Consider the following 21,203-nt stretch of genomic DNA (forward strand, 5'->3'; position numbering starts at 1 on the left):
TATAAAAGGAACAGAAAGGATTTGGAGCCAAATAACAGAAATGCCTCCACTATTTCCTTTAAATGTCGAGAACCCACACTATCTTGCTCCTATACCAATGACAGCTCATACATCATAGTTAGAATCCTGGCTTCAGAGGCTCGAATGGCTCAAAGGAGATGCTATTGGAAGACTTTTTTTTTCTTGCAGCTGGTAAACAAAATTTATAACCTTGGGAGAGAATGGGGTATTACCAAACAAATGTAAGCAAAATTGAAAAGTAGGGCTGGAAACCAATATTATTAATAATAAAATCAGGTTTCACAGATGTTTAAGAGAAAAAATAAATCATTGTGGATATGGGAATGACTGATAAAAGGTCCCTCTCTTCCTCAAAATATTGCAGCCCAAGTTCTATTGCAATTGTTTGAAACAACCACATTTCTGCTCTACCGTTCAATGTGACCATGGCTGATCGCCTACCATTTTCCTTCACTAACCCCATATCTCTTGATACTCTAGCATCAAGAAATCTTGGAAGTTTTGGCAGAGAGTTAAGTGTCAAACCACATTGTTGAGGGTCTAGTGTCACAAGAAACCAGGCTGACAAGAGCCAGACTTTGTTAAATGGCATTAAGGATTGTCGTTTCCCCACACAAGGGATAATTTTACAAGCACAAACAGTAGACACAAAGTGCTGGAGTAACTCAGCGGGTCAGATGGCATCTCCAGAGAAAAAGGATGGGTGACATTTTGGGTTGGGACCTTTCTTCAGTCCGAACTGAGTTACTCCAGCTCTTTGCGTCTATCTTCAGTATAAACCAGCATCTGCAGTTCCTTTGTACACATTTTACGAGTGCAAACTGGCACCACCATTCAGTTTCAGATGTGTCTTTGAAAATCAGAATTAAATTTCACTAGCAAGTTTTGAAACAAAGTACTGTACTGTGGATTGCTCTCTTTGGCTGCATAATACTGGTCTGGTAATAAACTAATGATGCACAATCCAGAAATTGGGAAATTGCAATAAATGTCTCCAGAACCAAGAACCATAAAATTGCAACTTAAAAAGGATTATATTGTTAATTTATAAATAGATAAAGTGGATAAGTGGAGACCGGAGATTTTCAGTACAAAAATATTTTTTTTACTAGTGCATATGTCGTTCCCTTTTATTTTTTTTTAAAGAGGCTTAAAAAGAACACCTCAGTAATCCGCACTATTTACAACAAAGCTCACCCATGAGCAGCATTATAAAAAGGCCTTGGTTCAGCTCAAGCACTTCACTTGGCCTAGAAATTACTTCACTATTTTTTATAACAGCTTTGTGGTGATCCCAAGACTGAGAAGTCACATAAAGAATGAGGTCTTCAAATGCAAGGGTCACGGAAGAGCATTGTTGGGTCTCCTATGTTAAGCCCCAATGTGTCATGGTGCAATCTTTGGATCTATTATAAAGTCTTGCAGCTGCCAATATTTAGCCGAGCATTTGCAATCTCAGTAGCTAATTCTTAAAGGGATATTTCACAATCCATGTAGTGGCACAGCTGGTTAAGCTGCAGCCTCACAGGCCTAGAGACATGGGTTCAATCCTTACCTCGGGTGGTGACTGTGAGGAGGTTGCGTGTTCACCCTGTGATTGTGTGGGTTTCCTTCAAGTGTTCTGGTTTTCTCCCACATCCCAAAGATGTGCAGGTTTGTAGGTTAATTGGCCTCTGTAAATTGCCCCTTGTGCCCAGGGAGTGGGTGAGAAAGTGGGATAACATAGAACTAGTGGGAACAGGTGATTGATGGTCGGCATCGACTAAGTGGGCAGAAGGGCTTGTTTTCATGTTGCATCTCGAAACTAAACAATCGAAGCAGGGTTCATACAGCTAAAAAGGGGTGTAATACTGAATTAAAGGTTGCTGTAATGGTGGCAGGGAATGAGATATTCCCCAGTGATCAGAGGAACTTGGATTATTCGCTCAATAGGCATACACTTTGACCAAGATGTTACCATATGGCTTCAAAAGGCAAGAGTACATTGCTATGAATGCCTGCAGTAAATATCTGTGTACGCCTAATCCTATGGAAGAAAAAGCAGATGGTCTCCTTGACTCCAGTATGGATCTTTGACAAATTCAATGCAACAGGAGGCACCAAACCATGAAAGACTGCAGTGATCAATAGCAACAGGTTGAAATAATCTAAGTCTAGGAATCTGAGAACGATAAGATCTTGACCCACCTGGGGAGAGAATGCAACTGAAGGCTACATGAGAGGTCACAGATATCAGTGGGGTTAAAGAGTATAAAAAGCTTAGTTTGAGGGTAATGAGTGCCAACAAAATCTAATTGCTCTGAATGCTGGTAAAGAACTGTGTTTTTTCAGAGCAAAGTTGGAAATAATTATGGACATTGTCTACTGATGTCATTTTGGGTGGGGGAGGATTTTAGCTGGAACAAAACATGAAAACGATAATCCTGCCAAAAAGGCAGGAGTCAAATTTCCTAAAGGGTATCAAGACCCCCCAGAAATTAGTTCAATTTTACATTACTGTGAGTTAGATTAATATTTAACAATGGAGCACCATAATACTGCAAAAGTAATTCTGGATTCTGTTTTTTTGGAACAGAACTCAGAAACATTTGCGCTTTTTATCTCGAGATGGGTTGCAAAGGATGTATGGGGAGGAAACTTAAATAACAAAATGATTGTACAGTGGGAGGGAGCAAACCATCATTCTTTCCTTTCAAGGCATCGGAAATGACAACAGAGTATATGTTTGGTCCGATGACAAAGAGAATCATGACACATCATCTGGAAGAAGTTTAACCAACATCTGGATGGAGTTTATGCATATTTAAATTACATTTTTTAACTTCCCCACTGATTTATGGGGTTAATCTCCCCTCTGGTGTGGATGAGTAAACCAGAAAAATCCTTGGCCAGACTGAAGTCTGTATCGAGTACATCCAAGTTAACTGTTAAGGTGTGACAATTAACTACCACATCCTCAGTTAGGACTGGCAGGATGAAATGAGGGTTAGTTGGCTGCCAAGTCATTGTTATGTCAAGTTCTGGATGGAATCAAAATGTTGTGTTCAAATGGGGGACTTTATGCTGGAGATTGGAATGTTATCCCACTTTTGAAACTGGAGCCAGCAGGAAACTTGACTGATTCACAGCTCCCTTTGCTTTCACAGGTTCTTTCAAAAGCGAAACAGGCTGACATTTCACACTTCTCACTACAATCCTGTTTCATGGCCTTTCATTACCGACTTCTCAGGTCCAGACCCTCTGATTTACATACAATAATTAGAGCAGATACCACAGTGCCATATTAGAAGAGGGTAAAATAGGCCGCACAAATCACTGTGAGGGGACTAAAGCTTGGATCTTACCACCATAACCCGGCTTGCACATAATTAAACTGTCAATAACTTCTCGCACATTTGAAGTTTTTTTATGTTCGTTCTAAAAGTTTACAACTTGAAGTAGCTGTCAAGAGATTTTTGGAATTTAAAAAACACATTTGAAATCCAAATTGCATTTGATCATTTCCAGTGCAACAAACCTAATTCTGTTTTTCAAAAGATTAATCAAGACATTTACTGTCAAATTTTGAACTAGGCATTAATAAAGTGGAAAGGATTATTTAACAGGAAGTTAATCATGTAAAATTCCTGCATGACTAATCTCCCCGCATATTTTTTGTAAAAAAAAAATCAGAAAAACAGAGGGAATAAACAGCCCCATCAAAAGATTCCTGGAAATTTGCATTTACTTTATAAACAGTCTTCAAGTGACTTTGAAGCAAAGTACAAAATATAAGATTTATGCCAAGCTTACAGCATAACAATTGTCGAGCAGCGCAAATGAAGGCAGATTTTGGGGGCTAGAGAAGGTACAATAAAAGGTTTGTAGGGACAAAGAAGAAATTTTTGAATCATACAGCAGGGAAGCAAACCACTGAATCTACTTGTTATCAACTACCTACATAGATTAACACCTACCTACCTATTTTACTCAGCCTGTAACGATCTGTGCCACTTCATGTCCAATGCTCATCTAAACGACTCTAGTTCTGAGTCTCTGCTTCCAACACCCCCTAAAGCAGTGCATTCTGGATTTCAACCACTCACCGAGTGAAAGGATTTTTCTTCAAATCCTTTCCAAATCCCTTTACATTAAACAATTACGTCCTGGTTACAAACATCTCTGCAAAGAGAAAAGGTTTCTCACTCTCTGTCATATTTCTGTCCGTCATAAGTATGTCTCCCTCAATGAGGTCCACATAGTCTTGTCTGCTGCAAGGAAATCAAATGCAGTTTATCTCGTCTCCAAGTGACACACTTAGTTGCCTGTTTGAATAATTCAGACAGTCAGATAGGATCTCCCCTTAACAGATCAGTGCTGACTATCCTTGATTAATTTCTGTCTCTCTAAGTGTAGATCAATTCATATCCCTCAGGAATATTTCCAATCATTACTCTGCTACTGATGTTAGACTCATTGGGTTGCAATTATCCCCGCTCCCTTTTTTGTATAGAAGTACCACATTCACTGTCTTCCCTTCAGTCGCTCAGCACCACTTCTGTGGCCAAGGAAGACTCGAACATTCCTCTCATAGTCACAAGTCCTCTGCTTTGTCTCCATTGCAATCTCGGGTATAACTCATCAAGTTCTGGACATCTCCTTTTCAATGATAATTTATTGTAGAATTTCACCGTCCCCCTCCCTGAATTCACCAATGGCAATGTCCTCCTCTACAGAGACAAGTGAGGTCGTAAATTAATAAAGCGGAGGTATTCATTTATGGCCTCACTTGCAGTCTCACCTCTTCTGCAGATTGCCAAAAGCAGTGTACTATTTCCCGAGTTACCCTTGTCATTAATAAATCCTTTTAAAATGCTTTGAGATTTTCCTTAATATTGTCTGCCAGTGTTGTTTCATATTTTGCGTCCCCTCTTCAGATAGTTGTGGTTGGTGGCGATTAATCATTCCAGCCACAGCACAACACTGCTGAAGTTCTTTGGTCCCAACCATTTTCAGCTGCTTTAGAAGAGGTTAAAATTGGGGATGTTTGCACAACATCTAACTCCATCACAGGTCCTCAGAAGCTGAAGCACTCAATGCATGTATACAGCAAGACTTAATCAACAGATGGACATGATCTGATAAGATGCTTGTGCTTCAATTACTTTCCTGTTGCTAAGTGCCCCATTGACCAGAAACATTCTAATCCAGTACATAAATAATGTGGACAATGTTGGGCGACTCATCGGTCAACTCTCCATAGCCATTCTCATGGCATTCAGGCACGACCGAATACCCTCCACTTTCTTGGATGAGTCCAATTCCAAAATACTCCAGCAGCTTGGTACCATCCAGGACAAAGTAGCCTTCTTAACGTCCACCTCATCCTCTGCCCTGGACATTCATTCCATCCATCGGTAGCTACAGTGTGGACAATCTCAAAAATATTAACTATGACAACAGCACCTCTTGAAACTGCGTCCCCGATCACCAAGAATGAAGGCAGGTGGCACAGCCACATCTGCAGGTATCCTTCCAAATCGTTGGCTTGGAAACATATTTTAGATCTGCCATTGTTGCCGAGTCCGAAACTAGGAACTCCCTATGCCCTGACCTTCTGGGAGTACCTTTACCAGCTATTGTAGTTCAAGGTGGAAGCTCATCACTGCCGTCTCATGAGCAGCCGCGGATGGCAATTAGTGCTGGCCTTCCCAAAGACACCCCATTCCAAGATCAAATAGCTAAGGTTCTTTACAAGGGGTACACATTGTGCTCTCGTCAGAAGCCAGCACATACTTCTAATGGGGAGGGGGCACAGAGTTCATGACACACCTCTTCAGAATTGAAACAAATTTTATTTTTCCTTATATAAACATATGTGACCAACTGCAATGCTCTTGCAGCTAACTCTGAAAATAACTATGTCCAAATTTAGAATCAACCCTGTACTTTTGTTTTATCTTTGTGGTTCAGTATTGCATGGATTACTGCCTTTAACTGCAGGTTGGCCAGGGAAACTTGCGTCTATGCAATTTATATTCAAACCCAAAATAAGATAGCATGCACTAAGTAACCAAAGCTCCACGTTTCTTTACTTGCTACGTTTTCCACTTTCCAAAAAAGATTGTCCTCATCGTTTGCATTGATGGCAATTTTTAATAATGACCCCAAGGGTCAGGTTGTGTGTTTTACATAGTCAATTGGAATGTCCTTACAGTCGTTAAATGGTGATTTGTGTTGTGCCCCCAGATAACGATTTACTAATCCAGCACAATAAATAAGTGCAATTTCGTTGAGTCTGGAGACAGGTTAATTTTCAAACAGGTCCAATTCCACATTGAGATAGTTCATTAATGTCCCTTCATTTCGAGTCATTGCACTGTGTAGGTGGTAGAGTTGCTGCCATACAGCGCCCGAAACGCAGGTTTGATCCTGACTGCGGGTGCTGTCTGTACGGAGTTTGCATATTCTCCCCGTGACTGTGTAGGTTTTCTCCGGGTGCTCCCGTTTCCTCACATATTCTAAAGAGGTGCGGGTTTGTCATTTAATTGGCTGTTGTAAATTGTCCCAAGTGTGTAGGATAGAACTAGAGTATGGGTGATTGTTGGTCGACATGGACTCGGTGGGCCGAAGAACCTGTTTCCATGCTGTATCTTTAAAGTAAACTAAAAGATACAATCATGCACAGCAGTTACTCACCTAGCCAACTCCACCACCACCTTCTATACATTTGGTCACTACCCTCAGCTAACAGAAGGCACATAAAATGCATTCAAACATAGCACAGAACTGCATGATAGCAAAGGAAAACAAACATCATTTGAAATCCTTTGACACAGATTCCAGAACCATTACCAAACAGTGTGTTCTTTCCAAGACAAGGGGTTGCGGTCTCAGTTGCCTTTTCAAGTTAAATTTGTTCTCCACTGTGAAGCAAGTCATTAGCTAACTGAACAAAGTTCAACAGGTATTGCATCTCGCAGAGCTTATTTATTTATTTTTTGAATGCTGTTCAGAAAAAGCTCTCTGCCAATTTACAAGAGTCATTTCCCTACTGGCTGCATCTACTAAATGCCAAATCAAGAGAAGGAAACTTTACTCAGCAAAAGCAGAGTGGAACAAAATTAAAAACAGCTGGAAGTTTTTATCTCAGCGATGATGCAAGAATAGCAGGGAAATTTGGTTCAAAGCCTCTAATTGGTGCACCAGATGGAATGTAGTCATGGATCAAAACCTTTTAATGTGTTGTCCAATGATACCAAATGAATAAAGGCACAGAAACTATTCATCAGAATCAACTGAGCTTAAGTAGTATTTTAGAATGTTGAAGCCAAGGCAATGCAATAGATCTCCCTCTTTTGATTGCGAGGTAACCAGAAGCAGAATCTTTACTTCAAACCTTGACTAATCTGTTTTACGTTATTACTTTGACTTTAGGTGGCACAGAGGAGCAGAGGTAGAGTTGCTGCCTCATTGCGTCAGAGAGCCCGGTTCGATCCTCACTATAGGTGCCGTCTGTGCAGAGTTCATACGTTCTCCCTGTGACCACATGGGTTTTCTGTGGGTGCCCCGGTTTCCTCCCACGTTCCAAAGACATGCAGGTTTGTAGGTTAATTGGCTTCGGTAAGTTGTCCCTAGTGTGTAGGATGCGAAAGTGGGATAGCATGGAACTAGTGTATGGTTGATCGATGGTCGACGTGGACTCAGTGGGCCAAAGGCCCTGTTTCCATGCTGCACCTCTAAACTAAAGAAAACAAATCAGGGAGGCAGTTTTGATGTGCTCCCGGCAGGCAGACACAGTGATAGTAATCTCACAAACTAAAACAACTGTAGGCAATGGAGAAACAAGGAACAATGCAGACAATGGTTTTCAAAACAAAAAGACACAAAGTGCTGGAGTAACTCAACAGATCAGGCAGTATCTCTGGAGTACATAGATATATGAAGTTTCTGTTTGGGGCAGCAGAGCTCCACAAATCCACAAATGGCACAAAGCAAAGTACTTCTCCAGTTACAGTGCATTCAGAAAGTATTCAGACCCTTTCACCTTTTCCACATTTTGTTACATTACAGCCTTATTTTAAAATGGATTAAGTTCTTTTTTTTTTTAAATCATCAATCTACACACAATACCCCATAATAAAAAAGTGAAAACAGGTGTTTAGAAATTTTTGCAAAGTAATTAAAAAGAAATAACTGAAATATCACATTTACATATGTATTCAGACCCTTTACTCAGTACTTTGTTTAGGCACCTTTAGCAGCGATTACAGTCTCAAGTATGCTTGGGTATGATGCTACAAGCTTGGCACGCCTGTATTTGGGTAATTTCTCCCATTCTTCTCTGCAGATCCTCTCAAGCTCTATTAGGTTCGATGGGGAGCATCGATGCACAACTATTTTCAGGTCCCTCCAGAGATGTTCAAGTCGGGGCTCTAGCTGGGCCACTCAAGGACATTCACAGACTTGTCACAAAGCCACTCCTGCGTTGTCTTGGCTGTGTGCTTAAGGTTGTTGTCCTGTTGGAAGGTGAACCTCCGCCCCAGTCTGAGGTCCAGAACGCTCTGGAACAGGTTTTCATCAAGGATCTCTCTGTACTTTGCTCCGTTCATCTTTCACTCTATCCTGACTAGTCTCCCAGTTCCTGCCGCTGAAAAACATCCCCACAGCATGAAGCTGCCACCATCATGCTTCACCGTAGGTATGGTATTGGCCAGGTGATGAGCGGTGCCTGGTTTCCTCCAGACGTGACGCTTGGCATTCAGGCCAAAGAGTTCAATCTTGGTTTCAATAGACCAGAGAATCTTGTTTCTCATGGTCTGAGAGTCCTTTAGGTGCCTTTTGGCAAACACCAAGCGGGCTGTCATGTGCCTTTTACTGAGGAGTGGCTTCCGTCTGGCAACTCTATCATAAAGGCCTGATTGGTGGAGTGCTGCAGATATAGTTGTCTTTCTGGAAGGTTCTCCTATCTTCACAGAGGAACTCTGGAGCTCTGTCAGAGTGACCATCCTGGTCACCTCCCTGACCAAGGCCCTTCTCCCCCGATTGCTCAGTTTGGCCGGGGGGCTAGCTCTATGAAGAGTCCTGGTGGTTCCAAAGTTCATCCATTTAAGATTGACGGAGGCCACTGTGCTCTTCGGGACCTGCAATGCTGCAGAAATTGTTTTATACCCTTCCCCAGATCTGTGTCTCGACACAATCCTGTCTCGGAGCTGTACAGACATTTCCTTCGCCTTCATGGCTTGGTTTTTGCTCTGACATGCACTGTCAACTGTGGGACCTTATATTGATAGGTATGTGCCTTTCGAATTCATGTCCAATCAATTTAATTTATCACTTGTGGACTCCAATCAAGTTGTAGAAACATCAAGGATAATCAATGGAAACAGGATGAACCTAAGCTCAATTTTGAGTGTCATAGCAAAGGGTTTGAATACTTATGTAAATGTGATATTTCAGTTATTTCGTTTTAATTACTTGGCAAGCATTTTTAAACACCTACTTTTGCTTCTTCATTCTGTGGTATTGTGTAGATTGATTAAAAAAAAAGAATTTAATCCATTTTAAAATAAGACTGACGTAACAAAATGTGGAAAAAGTGAATACTTTCTGAATGCACTCTACTTGAAACATCCAGCAAACGGTAGAGGCTCACTGTACCTGTCAGTGAATAATACTACAAGGTCGTCACGATCTGCGTGATTTTGCATCTCCTCCTTCAGTAATCGTACTTTCTGTCCTCCTCCAATCGAGTGCGGTATATTTCCTCCTCGCCACTCTTCCCCGGCACCAAGAACCTACGCACAAGGGGGAAACAATTAAAAGCATTGCGAACTGAGAAAACCAGGCCTCAGATTTAATCTTCCCCAATTTGCGAAGGGACAGTTGGGATCGACCATGGATTGAGTGGGATATCATGGAAACAAACAGCATGAAACGCCTCTTTCAGCCCACTGAGTCCATGCTAACCATAGGGTTGCCAACTTCCTCACTCCCAAATACGGGACAAGGTGACATCACTGCCCCGCACCCCATGTGACCTCACCCAGCCAATGGCCACGTGCTCCCGCTCCACCAATGGCAGCCGCCCGGGCAGCAGGTTGCTACACAACATCCGTTAGACGGCGCACGGGCCTCAGGAGTCAGGACCTAGACTGTCTGGAGCTAAAATGTAGGAAACCTAGAGTGTTGGGACCTACAGTGTCGGGGCGCACAGCGCCCCCTGGACCTAATACGGTATTAGGCCCGGGGAGCGCTGTAGGCCCCGACGATGAAGGCCCTGCCATTTTAGCTCCTGGCAGTCTAGGTCCGGAGGAAAACAAAACTGCAGATGCTGGTTTAAATCGAAGGTAGTCACAAAATGCTGCAGTAACACAGTGGGTCAGGAAACATCTCTGGAGAGAAGCCTAACCTCCGTTAGGCGGCGCCCAGGCCTATGTAGGCACAAAATGCTGGAGTAACTCAGCAGGTCATGCAGCATCTCTGGAGAGAAGGAATGGGTGACATTTCGGGTCGTGACCATTCTTCAGACCTTCATCCCGAAATGTCACCCATTCCGTCTCTCCAGAGATGCTGCCTGACCTGCTGAGTTACCCCAGCATTTTGTGCCTACATAGGCCCGGGTGCCGCCTAACGGAGGTGGCATAGCAACCAGCCTCCCTGTCCTGGCGGCCACCATTAGTGGAGCGGGAGCACGTGGCCGCTGGCTGGGTGAGGTCACGTGGGGTGCGGGGCCATTTAACCCTTATTTGGGAGTGAGGAAGTTGGCAACCCTACTAATATGGGACAAGGGCGGTCCCGTACTGGACAAAGCAATTTAGCCCAAAATACAGGATGTCCCGACTAATATGGGACAGTTGGCACCCCCAGCTAACCATCACATACTAATTTACACAAATCCTTACAATAATCCCATAATCTCTGCCCTCCTACCCTGCAGATTCGATCACCCATCCACACAAGCAGCAATTTACAGTCGCCAACAACTCATCAACATGCACATCATTGAGTCATGCAGGGTGGAAATTGACCCTTTGGCCCAACTTGTACACATCGACCAACATGTCCCACCTACCCTAGTACCACCTGCCTGCTCTTGGCCCATAACCCTCTAAACCTGTCTTATCCATGTACCTGTCCAATTATCTCTTTAAAATATTAAATGTTAAATATCCTTGGGACAAAGGGGATTGCTTTAAGATAAGAGGGACAAAGTTTAAAGGTGCAGGGCAAGTTTTATTTTATTCAGAGTGTGGTGGATGCCTAGAATGTGTTGCAGCGGCCTTTAGATATGTAGAGGATAGAGGGAGATACAGTGCCCTCCACAATGTTTGGGACAAAGACCCATCATTTATTTATTTGCCTCTCTACTCCACAATTTGAGATTTGTAATAGAAAAAAATCACATGTGGTTAAAGTGCACATTGTCAGATCTTAATAAAGGCCATTTTTAAATATTTTAGTTTCACTATGTACAAATGACAGCAGTATTTATACATAGTCCCCCCATTTCAGGGCACCATAATGTTTGGGACACAGCAATGACGTTTAAATGAAAGTAGTCATGTTTAATATTTTGTTGCATATCCTTTGCATGCAATGACTGCTTGAAGTCTGCGATTCATGGACATCACCAGTTGCTGGGTGTCTTCTCTGGTGACGCTCTCCCAGCCCTGTATTGCAGCCATCTTTAGCTTATGCTTCAGCATATAAAAGGCATGCTCAATTGGGTTTATATTAGGTGACTGACGTGGCCACTCAAGAATTGACCAGTTTTTAGCTTTGAAAAACTCCTTTGTTGCATTAGCAGTATGTTTGGGATCATTGTCTTGCTGTAGAATGAACTGCCGGCCAATGAGTTTTGAGGCATTTGTTTGAACTTGAGCAGATAGGATGTGTCTGTACACTTCAGAATTCATTATGCTACTACCATCAGCAGTTGTATCAACAATGAAGATAAGTGAGCCAGTGCCTTCAGCAGCCATACATGCCCAGGCAATAACACCCCCACCACCGTGTTTCACAGATGAGGTGGTATGCTTTGGATCTTGGGCAGTTCCTTCTCTCCTCCATATTTTGCTTTTGCCATCACTCTGATATAAGTTCATCTTCGTCTCATCTGTCCACAAGACCTTTTTTCAGAACTGTGGTTGCTCTTTTAAGTACTTCTTGGCAAACTGTAACCTGGCCATCCTATTTTTGCAGCTAACCAGTGGTTTGCATCTTGCAGTATAGCCTCTGTATTTCTGTTCATGAAGTCTTCTGTGGGCAGTGGTCTTTGCCAAATCCACACCTGACTCCTGAAGAATGTTTGTGATCTGTCAGACAGGTGTTTGGGGATTTTGCTTTATTATAGAGAGAATTCTGTCATCAGCTGTGGAGGTCTTCCTTGGTCTGCCAGTCCCTTTGAGATTAGTAAACTCATGAGTGCTCTCTATCTTCTTAATGATGTTCCAAACAGTTGATTTTGGTAAGCCTAAGGTTTGGCTGATGTCTCCAACAGTTTTATTCTTGTTTCTCAGTCTCATAATAGTTTCTTTGACTTTCATTGGCACAACTTTGGTCCTCATGTTGATAAACAGCAATAAAAGTTTCCAAAGGTGAAGGAAAGACTGGAGGAAAGACTAGGTGCTGAGAGCTCTCTTATACCTGCATTAAGGAGGCAATTAAACACACCTGAGCAATTACAGACACCTGTGAAGCCATGTGTCCCAAACATTATAGTGCCCTGAAATGGGGGGACTATGTATAAACACAGCTGTAATTTCTACACGGTGAAACCAAAATGTATAAAAATACCCATTAATAAAATCTGACAATGTGCACTTTAACCACATGTGATTTTTTCTATTACAGATCTCAAATTGTGGAGTACAGAAGCAAATAAATAAATGATGGGTCTTTGTCCCAAACATTATAGAGGGCACTGTAGATCAAATGCAGGCAGTTGAGATTAGTTTATCTTGACATCATGTTTGGCACAGATATTGTGGACCAAAGAACCTCTTCCTGTGCAGTTCTGTTCTTTGTTTTATGTGGGAGGAACTGGAACACCCTGGGGAAGCTCATGCAGTCACAGGAAGAAGTTACAAAGGTCACACAGGCAGCAGCAGGTCAGGACTGAACTGGGGTCGCTGAAGTGTTAGGGACAAAGGAAGGAGAGCAACTTCGACGAGTGTTTAGCAACATGCTCTCCTTCCTTTGTCTCGCCCCCTGACATCAGTCTGAAGAAGGGCCTGGATCCGAAACGTTACCCATTCCTTCTCTCCTGAGATGCTGCCTGACCTGCTGAGTTACTCCAGCATTTTGTGAATAAATACCTTCAATTTGTACCAGCATCTGCAGTTATTTTCTTATATTCCTATGTTACTTTGTTCCTCCAACCACTCCACATCTTCCCATTTATTGTATATTCCTTTGCAATTTCTCTCTTCTCTGGATTGAATTCATCTGACACTTTCTTACCCAAATGATATCCTGCAGTCTAAAGCATTCCTTCTCACCATCAACCACAAGGCCATTTCATTAATTTTGCAAAATGTCTCCATCACACTCATTATAGTTAAATCTGAATCAATAACGTTGACCATTAAGCAAGGACCCAAGCGCTGAGCCCTTTGGAACCCCACTAGAAACACCGTCTTCCAGTCACAAAAGCCCTTACATCCATTACCCTTTGTTTTCTGCCACTGATCAAAATTCTGGATCCAGTCTGTCATCCGCCCTTGATTTCATAAACTTTAAGTTTTTTTTAACGCAAGTCTGTCAAAAGCCTTGTTGAAATCCAAATCGATTATCTCAAACATGTTGCCCTCATTAACCCCATTTATCACCACCTTAAAGAATTCAATTAAATTAGTTAGACATGTTCTACCATTAACAAACTTATGCTGATTTTCATTGTCCTTCTTAATGAAGGTCTTCACTGTTAACGGTCAATTCTAATAATTTTCCTACCACCAATATTAAACTAACTGGCCAGTAATTAAGATGCAAATGGTTACAGATGCTGGAATCTGGAGCAAAAAAAGGAGATCTGATGGAGCAACTCAGACGGTCAGGTAGCTCTGTGGAAGGAAATGGACAATTAACATTTTGGGACAAGACCCTTCTAGACTGTAAGAGTGGAGTGAAAATTGCTACTTATTCTCATCCTTAAGAAATTCTCTTTTGAGAATTGGACACTCGCACGAGTCTTAGCTATGCCTGCCTCTCCTAAGGCAACATGGACCAGTCTTCATTCCGAGCCTACTCTAGCATGACTCCCTATTTCTTTCTCCATTCCATTAATGACTGTATTTCAACTGCTTTCTACACCCCTGCAGTACTCATCCATTTAATCGACAATACTACTAACTTCCTCTTTGCCTTCAACTCCATTGGGACAATTCCGATGTAGAAGGTATAAAATCTGTTCCGATGTAGAAGGTATAAAATCTGTAGAAGGTATAAAATCTGAGGCTTTTTCCCTCACCTCTAAACAGGGACCTAAATAGCCCTTCTATGTAAGGCAGAGATTGAACTGCACCTATTATGACCATTGCATTTGGTGTCTCAATGTGGCCTCTTCTACATCGGTGAGACCCAACGCAGTCTAAGCGACTTGGCCATCTGGATCTCCCATATGTCATCCATTTTAATTCCCCTTCCCGTTCCCACACAGACCTGTCTGTCCTCGGCCACCTCTAGTGCCAGGTCGAGGCCAAACGGAAAGTAGAAGAATAGCCTGGTTAGTCTGCAATCCAACGGGTTGGTAGAATGTCAGCAATGCTTATTGCTCTGGCACCTCTCTTCTTGCCAGGAAGGATTGGAAAATGATGGTCAGAGTCCAACACCCAATATTTCAGACTCGCCCTCCTTCAGAACAACATCAGTACCATCTTCCCCCTTTGTCAGCCAGTCATCAAATAATCATGAAGAATTCTGCCCACATACAGGTTACCTTTCAGTGCTCAACAGTACTTACTCTTTCCATAGATACCCTCTTATTCTTTTTATAATTCTAGTATTTTTGGATATTCGTTGATGTTATCTGTGCTTTATCATATTCCCTTCCCTTTGCATTTCACCCTCAACTTTCATGGCTTTCTTCATCTTGTGGAGTCTCACTCACCTTGACCGTGTAGTTGAGATGATTAGCAGTCTGCATAAAGCGTTTGAAGCCATCAGGTTGTTTGGTAGCTACCGTGAGCACTAGGAGATTCTCTGAAATGGAGAAATTTTAAAGGTGACAAATCTGATACATAGAGCTGTTAAAGCAAATAACTTAAAACACCAGGAAATACAATAGGAATGGCTAATATTCACTATTGTTTCCCATTGCTCTAGAAATTCAACCAGATGCAATTTCTGGGTCAGAGGTGGAAGGAATGAATACATTCTCTGGGATAGTGGAGGGATAGAGAACATTGCCATGGGAACACAAGGGACTGCAGATGTTGGCATCTTGAGAACAACACGAAATGCTGGAGGAACTCAGTGGGTCAGGCAAGATCTGTGGAGAAGATAAAGAACAGCAATGGAGACTGGGCCGCTGGAGAAGTGAGACAGCAGCTTGATTGGCTGTATCCTTAAAATGATCTTTTTCTCCATAGATGCTGCCTGACCCACTGAGTTATTCCAGCACCTGGTGTCTATTTTCAAGAGAGCGAGTTATCGTTGCCTCAAGAGTCAGAAAGTTGGAGCACACGACCATTAATGTCTCGGGAGTGCTGCCGTGTTAGGAAATTGGTCTTTTGAATCGTACGTAAAACCGTTCAATTTTGAGAAACGGTAACGGGTGCCCTGATCAATGATTATTCCTCAGGTAACTTGGCAAAGTTATCTGGTCATTGTCAGGATGCAGCTGGAGAGCTTGGCACATGCAGAGTGGGTGTTTTAACTCTTGCAATACATGGACACAGCAAACTCCATCCCTTCTCTACCAACCTACTGAATAGAAATGATTTCCACGTACCTTGACTCCATCCTATCCCCCTCCTGGTCCAATCTCTCCCGACCTATGTCCAAGACACCTCACATGCCCTTCGTCTCTTTAATGACCCATTTTCCGAGCCCCCACTCCCTCATCTTTAATATGGACAATCAGTCACTCTACACCACTATCCCCCACCAGGAAGGCTTTAAAGTCCTTTGTTTCTTCCTTGACCACAGAACCATCCAATTTCCCTCTACTAACACTCTCCTCCGCCTAGTCGGAGCTGGTCCCCACCCTTAACAACTTCTCCTTTGACTCCTCCCATTTCCTCCAGGTCCAAGGCGTAGCTATGGGCACCCGCATGGGCCCCAGCTATGTCTGCCTCTTTGTAGGGGACATTGAACAATCCCTGTTCCAGGCGTACACTGGCCCTATCCCTGAATTCTATCTCCGTTACATTGATGACTACATTGGTGCTACCTCCTAAACCCATGCAGAAGGCATGGACTTCTTCAACTTCACCAATATTCATCCTGCAATCAAATTTACTTGGACCATCTTCGACAGCTCCCTCCCCTTTCAGTCTCCATCACAAGAAATACAGACAAAATGTTGGAGTGACTCAGCGGGTCAGGCAGCATCTCGGGAGAGAAGGAATGGGTGACGTTTCGGGTTGAGACCCTTCTTCAGACTGATGTCAGGAGAGAGGGCGAGACAAAAATAGAATGTAGTTGGAGACAGGAAGACTGGTGGGAGAACTGGGTAGGGGGAGGAAATAGAGAGGGACAGCAGGGACTATCTGAAGTTAGAGAAGTCAATGTTCATACCGCTGGGGTGTAAACTACCCAAACGAAATATGAGGTGCTGTTCTTCCAATTTGTGCTGGGCCTCACTGACAATGGAGGAGGCCCAGGACAGAAAGGTCAGATTGGGAATGGGAGGGGGAGTTGTCGTGCTGATCCACCGGGAGATCAGGTAGGTTAAGACAGACTGAGCGGAGGTGTTCAGCGAAACGATCGCCGAGCCTTCGTTTGGTCTCGCCGATGTAGAGAATCTCAACCCGAAACGTCACCCATTCCTTCTCTCGGGTCTTGACCCGAAACGTCACCCATTCCTTCTCTCTCTCTCTCGATGCTGAGTTACTCCAGCATTTTGTGTGTCTACCTTCGATTTAAACCAGCATCTGCAGATGTCCTCATTCTTTAGGGAGGGGTTCTCCTCTCCCATCAGAGATGAGGCCCTCACTCGTGTCACCTCGGTACCCAACTCTGGCCTTGTTCCCCCTCCCTCTCATCGCAATAGAGACAGAGTCCTCCTAGTCGTTACCTTTCACCCCATCAGCTGTCGTGTACAACACATAATCCTCCGAAATTTCCACCACTTCCAACGGGATCAAACCACTAGCCATATTTTCCCATCTCCACCCCTTTCCGCCTTCTGCAGAAACTGTTCCTTCTACAACTCCCTGGTTAACTCATCCCTTCCCACCCAAATCACCCCCTTCCCCAGGTATCTTCCCCTACAACCGCAAAGATGCAACACCTGTCGCTATACTTCCTCCAGGGACCGCAACAGTCTTTTTAGGTTAGGCAGACGTTCACTTACACCTCCTCCAACCTCATCTACTGTATTCAAGATGTGGACTCTTATACATCTGCGAGACCAAACGCAGACTGGGCGATCGTTTCGCAGAACACCTTTGCTCAGTCCGCGTGAACCAACCTGATCTCCCGGTTGCCGGACACTTTCATTCTCCTTCCTATTCCCTCACAGACCTTTCTGTCCTCAGTCGCCTCCATTGTCAGTGAGGCTAAATGCAAATTGGAGGAACAGCATCTCATATTTCGCTTGGGTATGAATCTTGATTTCTCTCACTTCAGGTAGCCTCGACATTCCCTCTCTCACTCTATCCCTCCCCCACCCAAGTTGTACTAACTTCTCATTTTCACCCTACAAACAGCTTACAATGGCTTGTTTCCTTTATTATTGTTACTTTTATGCATCTTTCATTCATTGTTCTTTACCTCTCCACATCATCATTTATATCTCTCGTTTCCCTTATCTCTAACCAGTCTGAAGAAGGGTCTCAACCCAAAACGTCACCCATTCCTTCTCTCCAGAGATGCTGCCTGTCCCGCTTAGTTACTCCAGCTTTTTGTGTCTATCTTCGGTTTAAACCAGCATCTGCAGTTCCTTCTTACACACTACTGAATACAACATTTTAATTGTGCCAGCGTAGGATAAGTAGTGCAAATGATTGTATGACAAACCTTTCTCTGCTGGTTAAGCCAGTTTACATCCCTGTTCAATTAGCAGATAGTTTATAAATGTTATATACCAATGTCATCACCAGTAGTTTTGCAGGAGAGGAGCGTTGTGCACCATGGTTTTTTATTGGCAAATGGTTTAAACACCTTTTAAATGGGTTTTCTGCTGTCTCATCTTTGGTAATTATGTAAGTAAAGATATGTCAGATGTACTCTCAAGAAGACAGTAATTCAATGCTGCATTTAAAAGCCAGGAATTTATATAACAATGATTAAACTGATAACAGTGAATATTAAAATTATATGGATTAAGTGCATTTCCCCATCTGCCTCTACATAAAACCAGGATAATCCCACAGATGCTTTGTCTCTATTACACGATTAGCACCTCAAGTCAATAAATTCAAACAGTTCTATTTCTGTGATGCAACAAAATCAAGCATTTACTCTTTGATATGAAGGTAATTGTGCACCATTTTGTTTTGTAATATTAGTGCAAACGTACAAGGTGATCAGGTATGCAACTAGAGGGATTGTTGTGTTCGCTCTGTAAGAATGAACACAAATATAAATAAAGTTTTGTCAGAATTAAATTGAAAATGGAACAGTACAGCATCAGCACAGGCCCTTCTGCCCATCGCGTCCACGTAGAATGGAATGCCAAGTTACAGTAATCTCCTCTAACTGCACATAATCCATATCCTCCATTGCTTGCATATCCATGTGCCTATCTAAAAGCCTCGTAATTCCACTATCGTGGTATCCGACTCCACCACCACCCCTGGCAATGTGCCAGTCACGCACCACTGTGTAGAAAAAAATTGCCCCATACATCTCTTTCAAAAAAATTCCCTTCTAACTTTAAAGATCTGACCTCTAGTCCTTGATATTTCCACCCTTCTGACTTTCCATTAAAAGTTGCCCAACAAAGTGGCATATTGCGCACCTAATGGGTTAAAATCAGAAGTCTGATTGTAAGGCAACGGCATTTCTGCAATGTGGAATTTGATCTAAACAAAAAATAGCTGTAAACCCCACTTGAGTGATTCACTATGTTGACACACAGCTTTTCAGTCAAAAACTGAAGCCATAAACCAAGCATTTAACTGCAGCAGCATTCCTGTAGAGTTTTGCTAACAAACCTGTTCTTGTAGAAGGATATCTGCCCTTTTCAGATTTACTCATCATTTTAGTGTGGTACTTTTAACCCGCACACAATTTATTTGTAAAGGAAAATAGCATTTGCATTGGGCCTCTACCAAGGAGGCAAAATCTGAGAGCTGAATCAAATTCAGAAAATAAATTGCAGAGAACCTATATTAATTACATATACCGAGGTATAGAAATGGTGTGGCTTCTGGAAGATAGAAATGAATCTCATTTCCTAGCGGAGATTGCTGACAGGTTATTCAGCAAAGGCTTTGGCTGATAAAAATGTGTCAGCAGGTTCCAATTGATGTGTTTGACGATAGGACTGTACAAAAAATAATCTAGGTTTTAAATCCATTTTAGGGTTAAAAAATATACCTGCCAATTTGATATACTCATATTTCTAGCCCTTTTGTGCTTGATAACTTTGTTTTGTGCTGGAGAATGTATTTTTCCATTTTTTACAAAATTGTCGAAACACAGCTTTTGCACTCCTTACTATTAATTATGTTACCACAATGCTTCACCACACACTGCAGCAAGCAATTTCCACCAACAACCTCGAAGCAATGCAACCCTGTTACATTACTGTGACGATTCCCACGTGGGCTGCATTAAGAGTACAAATACAAACAAAATCAAAACACACAAAATTTACAAATTTGCGAGTTTCTTCTGCATTGGGTCCTTTTTTGGACGACACATGATTATTTTGGAGAGGCCTCTGACATCATTAACAGTGATACCCATCATGGGTATAAAATGCCCAGGTTAGTGATGGAACTTTAAGTTGCACTGTCACAGAACCCCAGAGTCCAATTATCTGCCCAGAAAAATGGGATTGGTGGGAGCAGTGTGAAAGGTAAAGGATTGGGATTGCATTGGAGAAGAGAGGCACAGGAGGAAAAGGTCAGTATAGGAATGGGAAGAGGTTAAAATGGTTAGCAACCGGGAGATCTAGTAGGCCTTGGTGGACTGAACAATTGAACATCAGTCCTTTCAGGCAAGATGGAGGTTCACGGTCACCTCCTCTAACCTCATCTACTGCTTTTGGTGTTCCCGATGTGGCCACCCATATATCGGCGAGATGCTTCCACCTATGTTCTTTCCTCTGGTTTCACTATTCCTACTTCCTCTATTCTTATCTCACACATTTTGTCTTTTCATCTCTGGGCTTTGTCTAACTATCTGCCAATCAACCCCCCCCCCCCCCCCCCAATCCCCCTCCCCGGTCACCTGTATCCACCTATCACACACAAGGTTTTGTCCCCCCCCTCCCCCATATCTGTCAACCCGAAGAAGGATCCCAATCTTATCCATGTTCTCCAGAGATGCTGCCTGATCTGCTGAGTTACTCCAGCATTATGTTTTTTCTGTAAGTCAGCAACCCCAGTTGCAGGTTTAGCAGGTCAGGCAGGACCTGTAGAAAGAGTGGAAAAAAGAAACAAGGTTGACGTCTCACATCTGAGCCCCTTCATATGAACCAAAATTAGTTTAAATTTCCAGTGATTGCAGTTTTAAAAAAATGCAATATTTCAACAATGTTTGATTTATTCACTCAGTTATTATTTTTAATTGATTTATGTTATTATTGACATGCTGGATGAAACAGCCTCCCTTTCCAGTCGCTACATAAAAGTGCTTTCAGACTTTTAAAATCTTCTGTACTATCTCATTAGCTTTTATGGATGCAGTGGAAATAATCCAGTACCTTAAGACATGCCTTATAACCACTTCCTGCCTTTCACCCTGGTCAATCACTTCTCAATGCTTTAATGTTCATTCTATAATTAGGTGCCTAAAATTGGTACAGTACTTCAATTGTGCCCCAAGGAATGTGTTATGTTCCTAACTAATTGATCATTACTCTC

The 21,203-nt window shown here is 42.6% G+C and overlaps 1 protein-coding gene across 2 annotated transcripts in view; it reads right to left on the reverse strand.

Annotated features, from left to right (window-relative positions):
• LOC144599479 (procollagen-lysine,2-oxoglutarate 5-dioxygenase 2-like) overlaps positions 1–21,203 on the reverse strand; it is a 121,017-nt gene that overhangs the window by 68,647 nt on the left and 31,167 nt on the right. For both annotated transcript variants that reach the window (XM_078410433.1, XM_078410432.1), the window contains exons 2-3: positions 15,113–15,204; positions 9,661–9,797 (exon numbers count right to left, since the gene is read on the reverse strand). In XM_078410433.1, the coding sequence (XP_078266559.1) occupies positions 9,661–9,797; positions 15,113–15,204 (229 nt within the window). The remainder of the gene's footprint in view (positions 1–9,660; positions 9,798–15,112; positions 15,205–21,203) is intronic.

Source organism: Rhinoraja longicauda, chromosome 13 (assembly GCF_053455715.1).
Source record: "Rhinoraja longicauda isolate Sanriku21f chromosome 13, sRhiLon1.1, whole genome shotgun sequence".
NCBI lineage: Eukaryota > Metazoa > Chordata > Chondrichthyes > Rajiformes > Arhynchobatidae > Rhinoraja > Rhinoraja longicauda.